Source organism: Lepisosteus oculatus, chromosome 13, assembly GCF_040954835.1.
Source record: "Lepisosteus oculatus isolate fLepOcu1 chromosome 13, fLepOcu1.hap2, whole genome shotgun sequence".
Taxonomy (NCBI): Eukaryota; Metazoa; Chordata; class Actinopteri; order Semionotiformes; family Lepisosteidae; genus Lepisosteus; species Lepisosteus oculatus.
In genome coordinates this window covers 30946299-30965892 of record NC_090708.1, presented here as the reverse complement: position 1 = coordinate 30965892, position 19594 = coordinate 30946299, and the positions used below count along the sequence as shown (strand labels likewise).

Sequence of the window (19594 nt, the reverse complement as noted above, 5' to 3'; positions counted from 1 at the left end):
TATATAATGGTAAAATTTTACATTCAATGTCCTCCAACATGGCTGACAGAACAAAAAATGGCTTACTATTTAACCCATCCATCCATTTTCTGAACTGCTTTATCCAATATAGGCTCATTGAGGAATTGTTTTTTTAGAATCCAATTAACTTACCATTATGTCTTTAGACAGTTGGTGGAAACTGGAGCACCCAAAGAAAGCCCATATGAACACAGGGAGAATATACAAACTCCATGCAGAAAGCACCCCAGCAATTGAACCCAAGACCCAGCATTGCATGTTACAGTGCAGAAGAAGGACCCCCAAGCAGAATCTTCTGGACTCAAAAGTACCAGCAGGAGTTTATCCAAAAACATGGGTCAGGAGGTAAGGCCAGGTCAAAATCCAGTAAATCCACAATAACCAAGTCGAGATCCAGCAGACCTAGAAATCTTGCAGAACAGAAAACAATGTGGCTCTAGCTACAGATGCAGCCATTCAAAACGAGCAGGCGATACTGCATTATTTTGCGTGCGCTTTACGCAGTCTACCGCGAGTTACTGTAAATTCTAGTATAGTACCTCAAGTAAAATAATAGTATCCGGAATTTCCACAAGGTGAAGCTAATAAAGCTTAACCTCTCATGTTTGAGCTGTTGCCATCAAAGTCTTTACCGAAGATATTACTAATGGTATTTATAGCATTCTTACGATACGATAGTATTCTTTACTAATAGTATTAATAATGAATGACCTTGGACAAGCTGTAAACTCAAAGTATTGCCCTGGTCCACATTCTTTTTTTCATTGACCGTCTTTGTAAAAGAAACACCACAGGATTTCGCAATCACGCATTTGTTTCCAATCATGCAAAGACAGTAATTTTTTAGAATCTCCGATTCACCATGCCTTTCACATGCTCATAAAAGAGATTGATTTAGGAACATAAACATATTACTGTATGCAAACTGAACTGTATACAGTATGTTTATGTATATTTAATGTCTTTACTGTGCCCATTTAAGTATTCAATATTTATATGGAATTTTACCACTGAAGGGAAATCTTAGTAGCTGAGCATAAAAAGAATGGGAACATACTGTAACGCGTGTGAAGGCCATAAACTATATTAAGTTTGGAACATAAACATACAGTATATGGCTGGTCTTGGTACTTTAAAGAAAAAATACACATCAGTATTCCATTTCTCGCGTATCTAAAGAAATTAATAACGCTATAATTATATTCATGTACCACAACACAAGAATAGTACACACTGTACAATGTCTGTTGATAATGTTTCTGTAGGGCTTTTTCAACACTCCTCATGTGACTTTGCCAGTTACGCTTTGGGTTAGGTTCCTGACTTATACATCACATGTTAGGTATTCGAATCCAGCTGGAACCATAACTCTTTTTTTTAACAAACATTTCTTTGAAAAAATAAAATAAGGTTAGTGTTACGGTTACTATCAAACTTTAAATCAACAATTCATTTAAGGACGATCTGTCAAAGTGCAATGAAATACAATATTGTTGTTGTTGTTATTGTTGTTTTTATCCTGTAAAGCATTTTTAGAAGCCACCTTTAAAGGCGCTATATAAAAGCGCTGATTCTTATGGAATGTGTTTTCTTTCTTCTTTTTTTCAGCATGGAATAAACCTATTACTTGATTCTTATGGATGCCCGGTTCTGCTGGGGATTAAAAAAAAACCATGGAACCACGTATCTAAGGAAATAGCATTCTCTCCTCATGTACAGCATTTGAATATTTTATGCATCAAAGCCTTTACCGAAGATATTACTAATAGTATTAATAATGAATGACTGTGGACAAGCTGTAAACTCAAAGTATTAGGCTGGTCCACATTCTTTCTAACTGTCATTTTAAATGAAAATACTTTTATTTTTTTCTTTGACAAACACCACAGCATTTCGTTGATCTAACTAACGAGGACAGGACATTAGCTAGCCAATACAATAAAGGAATAACTTTTTTTGCTGATTTCTTTAGCACATTTGTACAAGCACTTGGAATCTGTCCAAGCCCTACTTTGTCAGGCATTTTCTTTTACTGTAAAGGACATAAAAACTCCCTTGCTTTTAACAGAGCGTTTCATAATTTCTAACAAAGAACATTATTTAAACTGCGACACTTATCATTCAACCAGACCTCAAAATATCACAAGGATCCTCAAGAGCACAACAAAAACTGTATTGAAAGATACTTGTATCAGATACATGAGAATCCAAGCTTTTTTATCTACAGTAAGCTTTCTTTTCCGTATATCAGATATTATGGAACCACTTCAAAAGCCTGGTGCGGCACCGAGAGAGCGTCTGCATTTATAACTTTTTAAACTTAGTCAAGCAAAATTAAGCATCTCTTTTTACTTTAAAGTCCCTTAATTAGCATTAAGCACAGCTTTCTCACCACTTAGACTACTTTTTGATACCATCCTTAGACAAAGCAGAAACCTCTTGTACTTTCTAATGAAATACAAGTGGAAAGATTACAGAGAATGAGAAGAGTGACAAACTAGTATACTTTAGATCTTTTTTTCTGGACCAGGGAAAATCTGATCATGTTTCTCTATAACAATAATAAAAAAAACTTTATTTTACATATCACCTTTAAAAGTGGCATCTCAAAGCAATACAGTAGATGTAAAAACAGTTAAAAGGACCACAGATTACAAAGTAAATACCCAGACAAACGCAAATGTGTTTTTAATAAAATGCTTTTATTCATTCAGCAGAGAGAGAGAGACATCCAGCAGAGAGAGACACACACAACGGTTTTTATTGACAAAAAGTAATTGTTTTTTTTACATTCCTCTTGTCTAACAGGAATGTTTTGTTTGTGGACAGACTGTCCACAAACGTGAGACTTTCGTGATTTTGGCCAAAGTCCGTCTCCTTACCAAAGCCATACAGTGGTGCAGCTTGAAGTCTGTACCTGTATACAGTATGCCACAGATAAAACGCACACCATACCGATGAGCTAATACCAGGGATACTCGTCTCACCTGTCCTGTTCTTTGTTTTCTTATTTATTTGCTGATTATGCCTGCTGCGATCCACTCCTGCCCTCACACCTAAAGAAGACTTTTTTAAATTTATTTGAGTGGTCCATAGTGCAATTAACCCTTACTAATAAATTTGCGGTCTTTTCAAAGTATGTGCTGTCCTTTGACAAAACAAGGCTGACCAGATAATATGAATCGATACCTGTTTTTATAGCATTTAAAGTCGTGTGATGTTTAAGCAGGAACACATCATTATATCTTACATATGAAAAAAAACATAATATAGCTCCCAAACAAACGCAAACGTGTTTTTAATAAAATGCTTTTATTCACTCATAATCTGACAATTTTTTAGGGAAGAATAAGGAAGGGCTAAGGAAGTTGTCATCTGTTGTTGAAACTCTGTGAGCTCAGTGACTTTGAGACCACTTGTTATCCCAAGTTGTTTGAATCGCCACAATTCAAATAGAGAAAAAAGAACTGACTGACCAGATTTAAGATGTGGCTGTCAATGTTGGATTAAAAAAAACACATTGGCCGACGTTAGTTGCATTGCTTGAAAAATAATTTTATTTCGAGAGACTGGATAAGTAATTCAAGTGTTTTTTTTAACTTCCTGAAAAACAACTAATAATTTAACAATATGTGCAAAAGTTTTATGATATGTCGCTGTTGTGAATGTCTGTGGAGTGTATCTTATTTGCCTGTCCTGGCTGGTGGAGCTCATCCAGCTGTGTCTGGATATCTCGGTCAAATATTTGGCTAGTGTGTATTGTCTGTTTAGGGTTCTGTAGCATTCCACACTGCTGGACAGCTTGTTCCCCCCTCCTGCCCCTCTCTGTGTACAGTAGAGCCTCCTGTACGGGCTGGACATGAGGCTCCACTGTACACAGAGAGGGGTGGGAGGGGGGAACAAGCTGCACAGCCGTTTGGTTGAAGCTGATACCCTGGATTCTCTCCAGACACAGCTGTATGGGCTCCACCATCCAGGACAGGAGGCTCTACTGTACACAGAGAGGGGCGGGAGGAGGGACAAGCCGATACATACTCTTAAAGTTTGATTAATAGGGAATTATCTTTCATCTAAAATCATCTAAAATCTCAAATCTAAAATCCTGCTTGAATCCTTCTAAACTAAAAATTAGACTCGAGAAGAGGCTCTGGTGAAATTTCTCTTTTTTTAATTTATCTTTTTTTCTTCGAAAAACATCCTGGCACAGAAGAATTAAAAGAAGCCAGACAGGCAGGGGGAAGAGTGAGTTCCCACTGGGAGATAGCGCTCCAGGTGTTCCTCTGGGCCCTGGCGCCGACTGAGGTGCAGCGCCACTTGATGCCGGCCACGCCGGTCCCCTTGGAGCTGGCCCTGGCTCTGGCTGAGCAGGCTAATGCCGTATTCCAGGAGACCGGTGGGCACCAACGGAGGGGTGCACGGGGAATCAGATGGGGAGGAGGAGACGACCAGCTCGGCGATGCTGGGGGAGCTGGGCACTGGGGCCCCGGGGACTCCGGAGGCCGTCAGGAAACAGGAGCGGGGCAGCCTAAAGGGGGGAAGGCCACCCTTGAGTGACGCTACCCCCACTCCGGAAAGCAAGAAGGAGCTCTTCACCCCGCCTGCTGCTGTGGGAAGGGTTGGCCACAGCCGGGTCTTATTTTTTCCCTGCCTCATCGAGGGCAGACCCTGATTCATTCCCCCTGCCCCACCAACTCTCGCCGGCCCAAGTCAAGGCAACCACCCATCTTTTGCAACCAGTCCAACCCCAGGATACAGTCCTCATGGACTGGGGCAAGGTACTGTAGAAGGGGTGTTTCACCCTCGCAGCCCCAAAGTGCACGGTAGAACCGTTGTCGACGAGTGCCTGGCCGGGTCTGCCCTCAGTGAGGCAGGGAAGGAATAAGCCAACTCTTCCCACAGCAGGCAGGATGAAGCACTCCTTGCTTAGAATAGCAATATTATGGACAATCAATTTACAATAAATATAGAAAAGCACATATTAAATTTGGGAAATTTGGTTTCAAAAGTCTTCATACCAACGATGCCTATACTGTTTTCCTCTACAGTATGCTAATCTATTGTAGTGCATTCGCCCCCCCCCCCCCCTTAGGCTGCGCAAAAGATCTTTTAGATTTTTATAGAGAAATACAGGCTGTACAGTATGCGTTACAATATAAACATTTACTGTCAAACTTTAAATCAACAATTGATTTAAAGACGATCTGTCAAAGCGCAATGAAACCTATTACTTGATTCTTATGGACTCCTGGTCCTGCCAGGGATTTAAAAAAACATGGAATCGCAAATCTAAAGAATTAACAGTATACAGTAAGTATGTTCAGGCACAAACAGTAGCATGTTACATTATTAATTTGGGTGTCTCCTCTTGCCAGAAAGTGCTAAATTGCATTTTGAGTGTGGTTTTGGACTTTTATTTAAATTACAACCCATAAATAAGCTGATACTATTTAAACTTTTAATTAATTTAAAATATTACAGCAGCACAATGTGCTTTTTCATGCAGATGCCTGGTGGCATGTTCCATAAGAGTATGGTAATTAAAAACCATTAATACTTTTGTTGGAGTTTAAATAAAGTTGATGTTTTATCTAGGGGACGTCTAAACTATGAAAACATGTGTCTGTCTATCTGTGGGGGGAAGGGAATCTTTTTCCTCACCTTCAACCTTATCGCTCCCCCTTTACTCTCACCATCTTATTAAGAATGAATAAAAGCATTGTATTTTTGTCTGGGTGCTGACAAAGTAAGCACTCTCTCTCCGCTGGCATTTGTAATCGTTTTTATTTTTAAATACATTTTAGCAAAGTCATGTATTTTAATTACTATATTTATGTCTTTATTTAGTGGTTTCATTAGGGACAAAGGCTAAACTTTCTTGGAAAAATGTCTTTTATGTAAACCACGTTTGCTATTAATTCATTTAGGGCTTACTGACAGAATTGTTGTTTTTTATGCATGTCAAAAAATGTCGGTGCCTAGGGATTGAACAGTTTTTCAGTGCTTGTACAATCGATGGAAATGTTCAAATAAATGTGCTAAAGAAATAAAAAAGTTATTCCTTTATCATATTGGATAGCTAATGTCCCATCCCTGTTAATTAGATCAACGAAATGCTGTGGTGGGTGTTACTTTTTGTCGATGAAAAAATAAAGTCTTTTCATTTAAAATGACGATTGCAAATAGTGTGGACCAGCATAATACTTCGAGTTTTACTGGTGGAGCTCATGCAGCTGTGTCTGGATATCTTGGTCAAATATTAGGCTAGTGTGTATTGTCAGTTTAGTGTTCTGTAGCATTCCACACAGCTGGGCAGCTTGTTCCCCCCTCCCGTTGAAGACTCGACCAATGAAAATACCTGTGAAACAGGTTTAATTCGTCACAGCCAGCACTCCCGCAGAGAGTGATCAAAAACACATGAAAGACTTTGGTGCTTAAAATTTTTAGGGAGAAATGGAGTATTGGTGTGTGACTTGCGGAGTTTAAAGCTGCATTTATTTTATTTCTTTCCATCACCACCTGCCAGCAAGCTCTCCCGCGCCCCGACCAGAGAGAGACACATGATGAAAAAGCACATTGTGCTGCTGTAATACAGTTTCAATTGTATTTCATTGCACTTTGACAAATCGTCTTTAAATCAACTGTTGATTTAAAGTTTGACAGTAAATGTTTATATTGTAACACATACAGCCTCCATTTCTTAATAAAAATGTAAACAATCATTTGCGCACCCTAAGAGGGGGGGTCTGCTCTCACAGTACTTCATACACTCAGGTGAAAAATTAATAATGCACAATGTAAACGTCGTATTTACAATTTGTTGATAATACAAAAGTTAAGTTCTCTAAAGCTTCGTGATAGTTTACCCAGTTTACCCATTGTTATTAAAAATGACATGGATTCGAACATGTTGTGATATTTAGAAATATAAAAGTCAATTAATTGTCCATTTCTATATGGATGTCTTTATGTAGTGGTTTCATTAGTGACAAAGGCTAAAATTTCTTGGAAAAATGTCTTTGCTGTCTTGCTGATAGGTTAAGCTTTCGAAACTCAGCCCCAAAGTCATGTGACTGATTTTTCGCCCTGTTTCGTTGGTTAAACGCAATGATCACAAGCACCACCATAACTGGGATATGTAGTTTTTAATGCAGTTTGAATTATATCTACGTACTGTATTCATTTTTGGCCAGGGCTTTAAAGAGAGGGCGCACCAAAAATATTCGGTGTCGTCGTCTCCGCTTTAAAGGTACCCCCGTGCTGGAATAATTTTACCTCGGAACGTTTGCCCAGTGTACATAGGCACATCCCGGAATTTTGACTTCACTGTGTAATGAAGAAATATTAAAGACTACTTAGCATAGATAAAAAGCTTGGATTCCCATGGACTGTATCTTATACAGTACACGTATCTTTCTTCTGTTGTCTTTGTTGATCTCTTGAGGATCCTGCTTCTGCACCCATGGTTGTTTCTCTCTCTCTCTCTCGCTGTTGGCGGGCAGGGGCTGTGTGTCTCTGGTCGGAGGTGCGAGAGAGCCGGGTTGGCAGGTGGTGACGGAGAAGAAAAATAAAGGCTTTTACTTGCTTTAACTCCGCAAGTCTGAGTTCTTGTGTCCGTCCTATCCGAACCTGAAAGTATTACAATATGTATCTATATAGCAGGTGGTGTACAGCTTTTTAGTATAGATTACACTTTTCTAAAATGTATTAAAAAAAAACACGCACACGATAGAAGCAGGAAGCAGAAGCAGGGACAGTTGTCTGAAGGAAAGAAGGTGACTATTCATTGTTATTAAAAATGACTTAAATTCGATCATGTTGTGATATTTAGAAATATAAAAAGTCAACTAATTGTCCATAATATTGCTATTCTATTTTTTCAAAGAAATGTTTGTTTAAAGTAAAGTCACAGCACCAGCTGGATTTGAACACACAACCTGTGGGTTACTAATCAGGCACGCAAACCAGTAGGCTACTGGGGAAATCACATGAAGAGAGGCAAAACAGCCCTACACAGCCCTGTCGCAGTACACGAATATAATTATATTGTTATTAATTTCTTTAGATACGCGATTCCATATTATACTAGCAGAAAAGCTTAAAACGACCACTTTTTTACATGCTATTTCACGTTAAAGACTTCGATGCTTAAAAGTTTTAAGGAGAAATGGAATACTGGTGTGTTTTTTTTAAGTACCGAGACCAGCCATATACTGTAATACTGTATGTTAATGTTCCAAAATTAATATCATTTATGGCCTTCACATGCGTTATGCTCCTATTCTTTTTATGCTCAGCTACTAAGATTTCCCTTCAGTGGTAAAATTCCATATAAATCTTCAATACTAAAACGGGCACAGTAAAGACATTAAAATCTGTCTATGACCGACCAACACACCACGAGTGCCCCTGTCGGTCAACCAATCACGTACCACTGTATTTTGCGTCATCGCACTTCATGATGTGTGAGGCCGTAGCCAATTACCTCCGGTACGTGTCTGTGCCGCGCACTTTGAATGGTTGCATCTGTAGGTAAAACCTAATACTGAGCAAGGTGGGATTTGTCAGGTTGGTTTAAGTAGGCAGGTAGAAGAAGGTGTATCTAATTAGTTAATTGGAAACTGCACTGGAACGTGAAGGAGTTGATTAAGGGTGGTGAGTTCTCCAGGGGCGTAATGTAACACTGCAAGTCAGCAATGCTTACTACTGCTTCACTGCTCTGCCCCATTTAATCTTATTTGTATCTGTCAAATATTTATTTATAGTTATTATAATAAAACCCTTACTACCATAAACATATTAAAGTTGTTTACAGTGATGTGTTTTCCTTCTTCCTTTTAAAAGTCAAAAGTAATTAAGGGTAAAACTAAAAATTGTGTATGTTTAATTAGACAACCTTTCCATGCAGCTACCAGATTGAAGAGTAAATCAAACAACTGACCTGCAACACATCTAGATCAGAAAAGTCCATTATCTTGTACAATTAATGAGTGACCAGCCTCTCCATTAGCTTCCACCAGGCACTCCTTTAGCTACATCTCCTGTTCTAGAGTTAATTACTTTTTGGATGACTGCTGGTTCTGTTCTCTGGTTTTAGATTTATAAAAGCATTTAATTCAAACACACCTACTTAAGACAGATAAATGACACCCTTGAACTTTGAGCAATGGGTTTGTGTGGAAATCATTTATTTAAACAGAAAAAAATGATTAATTTCCAAATTATTTTCCTTTTTTTAATATAGTGAAAATATTATCTTAATTTACTGTTTTGTCTTAATAATAAAATGTTTTATGCCACAATCCTTTAAGACATATAAATATATATATAGTCTTATATAGATTACCTTTTGTGTTGAATTTGTTCCAATACAACCTTACTAGATTTGGTGTTTTTATCCGTATAAAAGTGCTCCTATTATGCTTAATTACCTGCACAGTTAAACATATCATATTGAGTTAGCAAAGTATATAGGAAAGCAGAAATGGGGGACTGAGAATTGATTAGAATGATACCTCTATTTTAGTGTTCATTTGATATATTTTCTTTCTTACTGTGTAATCAATTTGTTATTTTAAATTGAGAAATGGAAAACACAACACAATAAAGTAACGTAGAACAACATTTTCATTTTCATCCTTATAACCCAGTATTCTTTTATAAGTCACAACCCTCTCCCTCATTATCCCACAAAAGACCACATGAAAGAATGGATGAATGAGAATGTTTTTCTACATTACCTTATTGTGTTTTGTTTTTCATTTCTCAATTTAAAATAATCAAATTTTGTGAAATAGAACCTGTTAGATTTGGAACCTCATTAGTTGATAGTACACACTTATTTTCTACTGTAAATTGGTTTTATAATATTTTCCATTACAGTTGTATAACATCAACAGTGTGTAGATGTCTTTGAAAAATATTTTTACTATTTATTTTAGAGTTGTAGCAACAAGGCTTATTAAGGTGATCAGGTGAGCGTTTGCGGTGGGTTCATGAGGCTTGCTGCTGGGCTAACCTCAGGTGGATCCTTTGGTTACACGCTGGCGACCTCTGTTCTCAACTCTTAGAACAAAGTAAGGTCCTGGCACTCGGACACACTGGCCATTACGTGATTGTCCGAGCTGAGTCTGAGAAAGTCCTGGAGGGGTACAGAGGAGCCCTGTGCTGCCTGTTTTACCTGGAGGAAGTAAAGTCATTCATTGATTGAAAGTTCCGTGGGCATTCGAGACCCACGTGGGGTTACCCTGCCCTACCAGTTCCTGATTGTCTGATTGAGGTGGAAGATGAGTAACCATGCTCTCTGACATTAGGGTTGTAAACAACCTAGGATGAGACTCTCCCTTGGAATCTCCCAGACAGTAAGGCACCAGAGATGACCATTTATTACGGTTGCTGGAGAATCTCAGTATTGGGAGTTGTTCTTTATCAGGACACTCTATCAGCTAGAAAAACACCTTAAATGTGAACCAAATGGAATGGCCTGTCTGTATCCAGCACCACTTAAAAGAGAGAGAGACTGGCAAGGGAGCAGCACACTTAATTCCTGTATTTTTAATAAGCCTTGCCACTACAACTGTGAACCTGCCCAGAGCAGGCCATCCTCCATAACTGAGTTTCCGGGCAAGTAGAGCCATATTAAGGGTGGCCACCAACAGGCCAACGGCAACTCCAAAGCAGTTACAGTCCTCCATAACAGAAATGGGAGAAACTGTGCATTAGACAACAATAGCATGCACACTTCATAAATCTGGCTTGTACGGAAGGGTGGCACGAAGAAAGCCTTTGTTGAAAAAAACTAATATCACATCTCGGCTGGAATTTGCCCAAAGGCATGTGAGAGACTCAACAATTTGAAGAAAGATTCTCTGGTCTAATGAGACTAAAATTGAACTTTATGTTTGGGACAAACCTAAAACAGCACATCACAGTGAGAACACCATCTCTATAGTGAAGCATGGTGGTGGCAGCATCATGCTTTGGGGATGGGGAGATCCCTGTAACAGGGACTGGAAAACTTATAAAGATAGAAGAAAAAATGTATGAAGCTGAAAAATCCTGGAGGAAGCATGTTGCAATCCACAATAACACTGGGACATGGAAGACAATTCATCTTCCAACAGGACAATGACCCGAAACATAGAGCAAAAGCCACACTAGAGTGGCTTAAAACCAAAAAGGTTAATGTCCTGGAGTGGCCTAGTCAAAGCCCAGTCCTCAATCCAATTGAGCATCTGTGGAATGACTTAAAATCTTAATAATTGTTGTTCACAAACGGTCCCTCTCACGCCACCAGGGCTCAGAACTGTCCTGGTCGAGGGCATCAGTGTCAACGCTGCGGCAAATATATTAATGTTGCCAAGGTCTGACATTTGGCTCTGTCCCGCTCTCTACTGTGGAGCAGTTTTCTCTCACCCGCCTCTCTCAGCACTGTCCACAATCCTGTGTGGTTACATCAGTTCTAAAATTGATATTGTGGGCTCACACAGCTTACCAGTGTGCTATGGCTCCAGGTCTATATCACTGCCTTCAATTTCCAATTGTCCTGCCATGGTGCCAACCTACTGTGACTGGACCTTTTCACTTGCCTCAGGTTCGCTCTGCTTGACAACAGCAGCTCAGCCATTCCCACTGTCAGCTCTCTTTGGTAGTCTCAGTAGAATTCGGCATTCAATGACCTCAGCTGCATCACCACTTTTAACCTCATGCCCCTGATTGTCACCACCATGCACCCAGTCATTCAGCCACTGTGCAGCATCCCGTTGGCCCTCCGTGATGAGGTCACTGCCAAACTCCAGAGACTCCAGGAGACGGGCTTTATTAAAGTGGTCAATGCCACCCCATGGGTGTCAAATCTAGTGGTTGCTAAAAAAAAGTCCAGTGGCTTGTGAGTCTGCATGGACCTGAAGGCAGTGAACAAAGCTGTAATACCGGACAAGTACCCCCTCCCCACAGTGGAAGAGCTCAACTCACAGTTTTCGGATTCCACTGTATTTACGAAACTGGACCTTTGATAAGGCTACCTCCAGATTCCTCTCCCCCTTGACAGCCAGAACTTGACAGCTGTTGTCACACACTTTGAGCTCCACTCCCAGCTGCTTCCAGAAAGTGATGTCCACTATCTTCGCCTGAATCCCTGAGGTGGTCATCTACCTTGATGACATTGAGGTTCATGGCCCAACCCTTGCGAGCCATGATGAACTCCTCCACAGGGTGTTCAAGGTGCTCCACCACCACCACCACATTACACTGAACAGAGAGAAATATGGTTTTGATGCTATTAAGTTTGTGGATTTTCATCTTATAGGTGCCTTTCTTGCCCCACTGCAGTCCAACATTGAGTCCATTCAGCACATTCCAGTGCCTAACACACCACCTCAGGTTGTCTCTTTCCTTTGGATGACTGCCAGTTACCTTTGTTTTATGCCACACTACAGTGTCAGCTGTTGTAGAAGGACACCCCTTGGGTTTGGACGCGTGCCTGTTCTGAAGCTGTGCACCTCCTGACGGCCCAGCTCACCTCACCACCCGTCTTGGCACACTTTGACCTGTCCAGTCCCACCTTTGTCACCTGCAATGCCTTCAGCACCGCCTTTGGGGCTGTACTGTCCCAGCTTCACAATGAGGTGCTGCCTTCACATCCTGGGCTCTCAGTCCAACCAAACACAAGCACTCTGTGAGGAAGCGAGAGGCCCATGAGAGGTGTCACATGTATTTGTATGGTCATGCATTCACACTACAGACAGACCACCAGGCCCTCACTGCGCTGCTCACCACTTCAGGAATAGGGCATCGACCACTCAGACTCCACCGCTGGTCTGATATCCTGCAGCAACACAATTTTACACAACAGTTCACTGCAGGATGAGAAAATGTAGTGGGAGCTCTACTGTCCCGCTCCTTTCCTAATCCACCTGGAGGCACTGATTCAGACACACTTGAGCCCAAACTCATTCACAACCCAGACAGTCACAGACTTACTGGAATCCCTCTTTGAACACTGGGGGCTGCCAACCACCATTACCACCAACAGTTTGTGTCTGGAGAGTTTGAGTCTTTCTTGGCTCACTGGACACATCCGCACTGCGTTCTTCAAACCAAAGGCAAACGGGGGTGTAGAACGACTGAACCAGACTCTCAAAAACAGCATCAGAGCCCATCTGTCTGAGGGCTGCTCATTCTCACTGTTCTCCACTACAGGGCCACACAGCATGGCATGACTGGCAGCTCAGTAGCTTTCCTCATGCTCGACTGTTAACTACAAATGCCCCTGGACAGGCTCCGGGCATACCTTGCTCCGACCCCTCCAGTACACAGCAGTGTGGCAGAATGCCAGTGTGAGATGAAAAAGTGGTATGACAGGTCACAAAGGGTGAAGACACCTGGAATCACTGTCCAGGATTGGGTCCAGATCTGATGACCCAATGGGGAGAACAAGCTTCAGTCCTTTCAGTCTTGTCCTTTGCAGGTCACAGAATAGTTTTGTCCTGCCACCTTCCTTCTGCCTCTCTGATAGGTCACAGTGGCACACCAGTGACACCATCCACACACCTTGTCTCTGAGACCGAGGCTGACCCTGCTGGACTCCCAGTTGACTTCCTGTGGGGCTGTCCGTTCCTGTGGGAGAGCAGCCCGTAGCCCCTTCTCCACGGCCAGCCAGAATTTGGTCTAGACCAGCCTTGCTAAAAGACTTTATTACTGATTTTTTAGGGTTTTAGTTGTGCTTGCCGGCCCTGCTTCCAGCAGTCCTTTATTGCTGTGTAGAAGAACTGTGTTCTTGTCGTTTTCTGAGGGCGGGAAAATGTTATGTCGCACACAGCGTCCGTTTGGGTTTCTGATGCTGCTGTGCTTTTGTTTGGGGGTTACCGCTTTATGGCAGTTAAGTGGGTTTTTGCTCTTCTGTATTAGGAGTTATGCACAATAAAGAGCAGATGTCTGCAAAACCTGTCCACCTCAGTCCCTGGTTTTCTACGGTATAACAATGCCCAAACCACTGCACCTGGTTCATCTTGAGCCACAGGAGCAGTGACTCTATTTCAAGGTCCTTCCAGATTGCCATGCTCCTCATCTTGTCATGGAGAGTGATTTCATCAGTCCTATGGAGAAACTAATTTCCTCTACTCAGACCCATGACCTATTTTTTTTTGGTCACTACCCAAAAAAAACTGAGAGCTGAGTTCAAAATGTCTGTTCCTGCTTCACTGCTACAGTTTGTTACAGTATCCACATTAGTGTAGCTGCTGGACCAATCTGCTGTCAAACTCATGATCTCCGTTATCCTTCCTCATGATCAAGGCCCTGAGGTACTTAAAGTCTTTTTCATGGGATAACTCACTTGGAGAGAGCAATCAATTCTTGCATAGGAGAGTATCATGACCTAAGGTACTATCCATCATACTGGCTGCATCAAACAGAGAACCTTTCCAGTCCACGCCAGAGATTACAGTCAGATGAGGTGAGAATAAAAACATCATCCACAAATGGCAGAGATGCAACCCTCAAGCTCCCAGACTGGATACACTGGATACACTCCAAACCTTAGCTGTTCCTTAGCTGTTCCTTGATATTCTGTACAATGATCACAAATATAAAGAAGACAAGACACAAACTTAGTGGAGTCACAACTCTACGGACTACGACTTCAGGTCACGCTTCGGCTTCGGTACTCGTTCCCTTTCGGATATCTTGCTTCCCCTGGACTCTCGGCTCGTACCTACGATTACGGTTTGCTTTCGGATTACGACTTGGCTTTGTTCGCTCCTGCAAGCGGGTTCACTCACTGGTTCGGTCCCTATTACCGAACCTGTAACAGAATACTGAGCCATTTAACATGGACCCAGCGGAGCAAGAGGAGATTCGCTCGGCTTTGGATCAGCACGGACAAGCCTTACTCCAGCTCCAGGCTTCTGTCCAACAGATCTCTGCGCACCTGTCTGCAATGCCGCCCATCGGCAATCGAGGAAGCAACGCTGGAGCTGCCGCTTCGGCTCCGCCCCCGCCAGCTGCTACACCTGCCCCTCGACCTCTTCCACTAACTCCACCTGACAGGTTTGACGGCAACCCTACCAAATGTCGGGGCTTCTTAGCACAGTGTGCGCTGGTTTTCAGGCTCCATTCGGAAACTTTTTTTTCTCCTCAGGACAAGATCGCCTTCCTAGTTTCACTGCTAACCGGCTGCGCTTTGGAATGGGCTACTGCTCTGCTTGATCGTGGGGCTCCTGAAATTCAGGATTATGATCTTTTTTTAGGAAAATTTAAGGGGGATTTTTGTCGTCCCGTAGTTGGCCAAGACTCTGCCTTCCGCCTCTCCTCCATCCACCAAGGCCGCCGGTCTGTACATGATTATGCTATAGATTTTCGAGTAGCGGCAGCAGAGACTCACTGGGACGATGAGGTCCTTATTTTTCTTTTCCGTCAAGGACTCAGTGAAGAAATTAAATTAACCTTGGAGGAAGTTATTTCACAGGTATTGCAATTAGAACTCAATTAGAATTTGTCATAGGAGTGCTGAGAGATCTCTGTCCCCTATACTAGAGGCTCCTCGGCTATCACCTTTCAGAACTGCCGACTCAGAACAACCTATGGAAATAGCCCGCACCCGGGTAACCCCTGAAGAACGAGAGAAGCGCCAACAAGAGGGTCGCTGCCTGTACTGTGGGAAATTTGGACACTTTAAAGCGGCCTGCCCTGCTGCATACTCATCCCTGAGGCGCCGCTCACCTTCTCGGAATCCTAAGGTGAGTGAGAATACTCAATTCCCTCAGTTTTCCTCAGGATTTTTTATTTGTTCTACACTATTCTGGGGTAATGAAAGGAGACCTCTTCTTGCTTTTATAGACTCAGGGGCAGCGGGTAACTTTATAGACGCCTCCGTCTCTCGAGCTTGGAAACTACCCTTGACCCTGGTGTCTACCCCTCTTCGTGTCCAGTCTATTGATGGCTCCCCCGTATCTCCAGGACTTATTAGGTGGCAAACGGAAATTATAAGCCTGCAGATAGGCGCCACCCATGTGGAAGACATCTGGTTTTATCTCCTTGAGACTCCAACACATCCTCTGGTGCTAGGCTTTCCTTGGCTACAGCAGCATGACCCACACATTTCTTGGTCCCGTAAAGAGATTGTAGCTTGGGGACCCAGATGTATTAGAAAATGCTGTCGCCTACCAGTGAAGATTGCACTCATGGCAACGTCCCCTTCAGGGGTTACTACCATACCCCCTCAATACTCTGATCTACAGGAAACCTTTAATGAGCAGGAGGCCTTGGCCCTCCCCCCTCATCAACCTTACGATTGTGCCATTGACCTTTTGCCTGGTACTATCCCTCCCAAAGGTCGTATTTTTCCACTCACCAATTCTGAGTCTGAGGCCCTGAAAGTCTATATACAAGATTCTCTGAAGGCTGGGCTTATACGTCCGTCCACTTCACCAGCATGTGCCAGTTTTTTTTTTTTGTGGAAAAGAAGGATGGTGGGCTCCGTCCCTGCATCGACTATCGTGGCCTCAATGAGATCACCATCAAGAATCGGTACCCTTTGCCTCTAATTCCAGCAGCACTTGAGTCTGTGCACGGAGCCAAGATCTTTACAAAACTGGATTTATGAGGGGTCTATAACCTAATCCGCATTCAGGAGGGGGATGAATGGAAGACGGCATTTATGACAACCCATGGACATTACGAATATTTAGTCATGCCCTTTGGTTTGGTTAATGCTCCAGCAGTGTTTCAATCTTTTATTAATGACATCTTTCGTGATCTCCTACAAAGATTTGTCTTGGTTTATCTAGATGACATATTAATTTTTTCTGATTCCTTCCAGGATCATGTTCTCCATGTCAGAGAAGTATTCTCCCGGCTCATTAAGAATAAATTATATATCAAACTAGAGAAGTGTATCTTTCATGCTTCGAGGATTCACTTTTTAGGGTACGTCATCTCGCCGGAGGGGGTGGAAATGGATTCGAGTAAAGTCTCGGTGATTACTGATTGGCCCACTCCCAAGAATCTCAAACACATTCAACGATTTCTCGGCTTTGCTAACTTTTACAGGAAGTTTATTCGAAACTTCAGCTCGGTGGTCACTCCCATAACCTCTTTGACCCGTAAAGGACCTAAACAAGGCAAATGGACCCCTCAAGCTGAAGAAGCATTTCAGCGTCTGAAACACCTGTTCACTACAGCCCCCATCCTAAAACACCCTGATCCAACTTTGCCCTTTGTGGTCGAAGTGGATGCTTCTGGCCATGGTGTGGGTGCTGTTCTCTCCCAACGTCATGGAGAAAAACAGATTCTTCATCCCTGTGCCTTCTTCTCTAAGAAGTTATCCCCTGCCCAAATGAACTACGATGTCGGTAACCGTGAGCTCTTGGCCATTAAGCTGGCTTTGGAGGAATGGAGGCACTGGTTAGAGGGTGCTCATCACCCTTTTTTAATTTACACTGATCATAAAAACCTGGAGTATCTGCAGTCGGCCAAACGTCTTTGTCCTCGCCAGGCTAGGTGGTCCCTTTTTTTTTCCAGATTCAATTTCTTGATCACCTACACTCCAGGTTCCAAGAACATCACGCCCTTTCATGGATCCACGGCCCCCCTGAGGCTGAATTGATTCCGGAACCCATCATCCCGTCTGGTAAGTTCCTGGCAGCGGTAAGATGGGACATAGAGGTAATTGTCCGACGAGCCTTGGTAGGGCAGTCGGTACCTCCTCAGTGCCCTCAGGACAAGTTATTTGTCTCTTATTCCGTCAGATCGGCAGTGTTACAATGGGGACACGACTCCCGCTTCGCCGGACACCCTGGATTCCACCGTACCTTGGATTTAATCTCCAGAGACTTGTGGTGGCCAACTATGGCCAAGGATGTCAAGGAATATGTCCAGGCCTGCTCTATCTGCTCCCAAATGAAGTCTTCCCGGATGAGGGCAGCGGGTCTTCTCCAACCCTTACCCATCCCGGACCGTCCTTGGACCTACCTCTCAGTAGATTTTATTACTGACCTTCCACCCAGCCATGGACACATGACTATTATGGTGGTGGTAGACCGTTTTTCCAAATCTGCTCATTTTATTCCCCTACCATCTTTACCTACAGCTCGAGAACTAGCAGAATTGTTTGTACAGCATATCTTCCGACTGCATGGCATCCCTAAGGATATTGTTTCTGATAGGGGCCCTCAGTTTGTCTCCCGATTTTGGAGGGCCTTCTGTAAGTCACTGGGCGCCTCAGTCTCACTTACCTCAGCTTATCACCCTCAGGGCAACGGTCAGACAGAACGAATGAATCAGGAACTGCTGACCTATTTACGGACTTATATCTCCTCTACCCATGATAATTGGGTGTCCTTGCTCCCATGGGCAGAGTATGCACACAATTCTTTGTATACCACATCTACTGGCATGTCTCCCTTTAAGTGTGCTTTGGGTTATCAGCCTCCTCTTATCCCTGACTCCCATCCCAACACAGAGGTACCTTCGGTTCAGGACTACATCTCTAACCTGAAGACCTTCTGGAGGAAGGCCAAAGCCACCCTTCTTCGCACCTCAGCTCAGCAGAAGAAGGTGACTGATCGGCGCCGTCGTATCCCACCCAGACTTCGACGTGGTCAGTTTGTTTGGTTATCTACTTGTAACCTCCCTCTTAAGCAACCTTCTGGCAAGCTTGCTCCCAGGTACATTGGTCCTTTTCGTGTCCTCGCCCGGATCACCCCTGTAACTTACAGACTGGCCTTGCCTCCTACCCTTCGGATCCACCCTACTTTCCATGTTTCCCTCCTTAAACCCTTTCACAGATCTACCCTGTCTAAACCGCAACAAAAACCCCCACCGCCTCGGCTAATTGATGGACTCCCTGCTTACACGGTCAATAAAATCCTGGATTCCCGATGGTCTCGTGGATCCCTACAATATCTCGTCGATTGGGAAGGCTACGGTCCGGAGGAGCGCTCGTGGGTTTCGGAGAAGGATATTCTGGACCCCAACCTCATCCAAGACTTCCACCTTAACTTCCCGGATCATCCCGTTAGGGCGTCAGGAGCCGCCAGTAGAGGGGGGGGTAATGTTACGATCCCTGCCTCTCGGCAACGGAGGAGGCAGAAGTAGGCATAGCCCCTATCGATCAGTTCACCTATCAGTTTTCCCATTCATCACCACACCCCCGTCTCATCCTACTTAAACACCTGTCCTTCCCTACCTCGTTGCTCAGTATTGGTTTTCCCTTTAGAGCTTCCCGGTTGCGTTACTTCTACTCTGTGTTCGTCTTGATTTTCGGTTGGTGGTTTTTCCCTTTGGACTTTGGCTTTTCGGATCTCGGCTTGGATTGGTACTTTCGCTCTGTTTTGGATAAGTGGCTACCTCTGGATTCTCGGATTGCTCTACGGACTACGACTTCGGATCTCGTTCCCTTTCGGATATCTTGCTTCCCCTGGACTCTCGGCTCGTTCCTACGATTACGGTTTGCTTTTGGATTACGACTTGGCTTTGTTCGCTCCTGCAAGTGGGTTCACTCACTGGTTCGGTCCCTATTACCGAACCCGTAACAGTGTGTATACTGAAGTGGCAAACTCACATGCCCCCTCAAATA

The 19594-nt window shown here is 43.2% G+C and overlaps 1 protein-coding gene across 1 annotated transcript; it reads left to right on the top strand.

The window, feature by feature from the left end:
- The first annotated feature begins 17669 nt into the window (after positions 1 to 17669).
- On the top strand, positions 17670 to 19113 carry LOC138242147 (uncharacterized). The gene is made up of 2 exons (XM_069197294.1): positions 17670 to 17682; positions 17774 to 19113. The coding sequence occupies exons 1-2, from the start codon at positions 17670 to 17672 to the stop codon at positions 19111 to 19113; spliced, it is 1353 nt and encodes a 450-aa protein (XP_069053395.1).
- Positions 19114 to 19594: the final 481 nt, after the last annotated feature.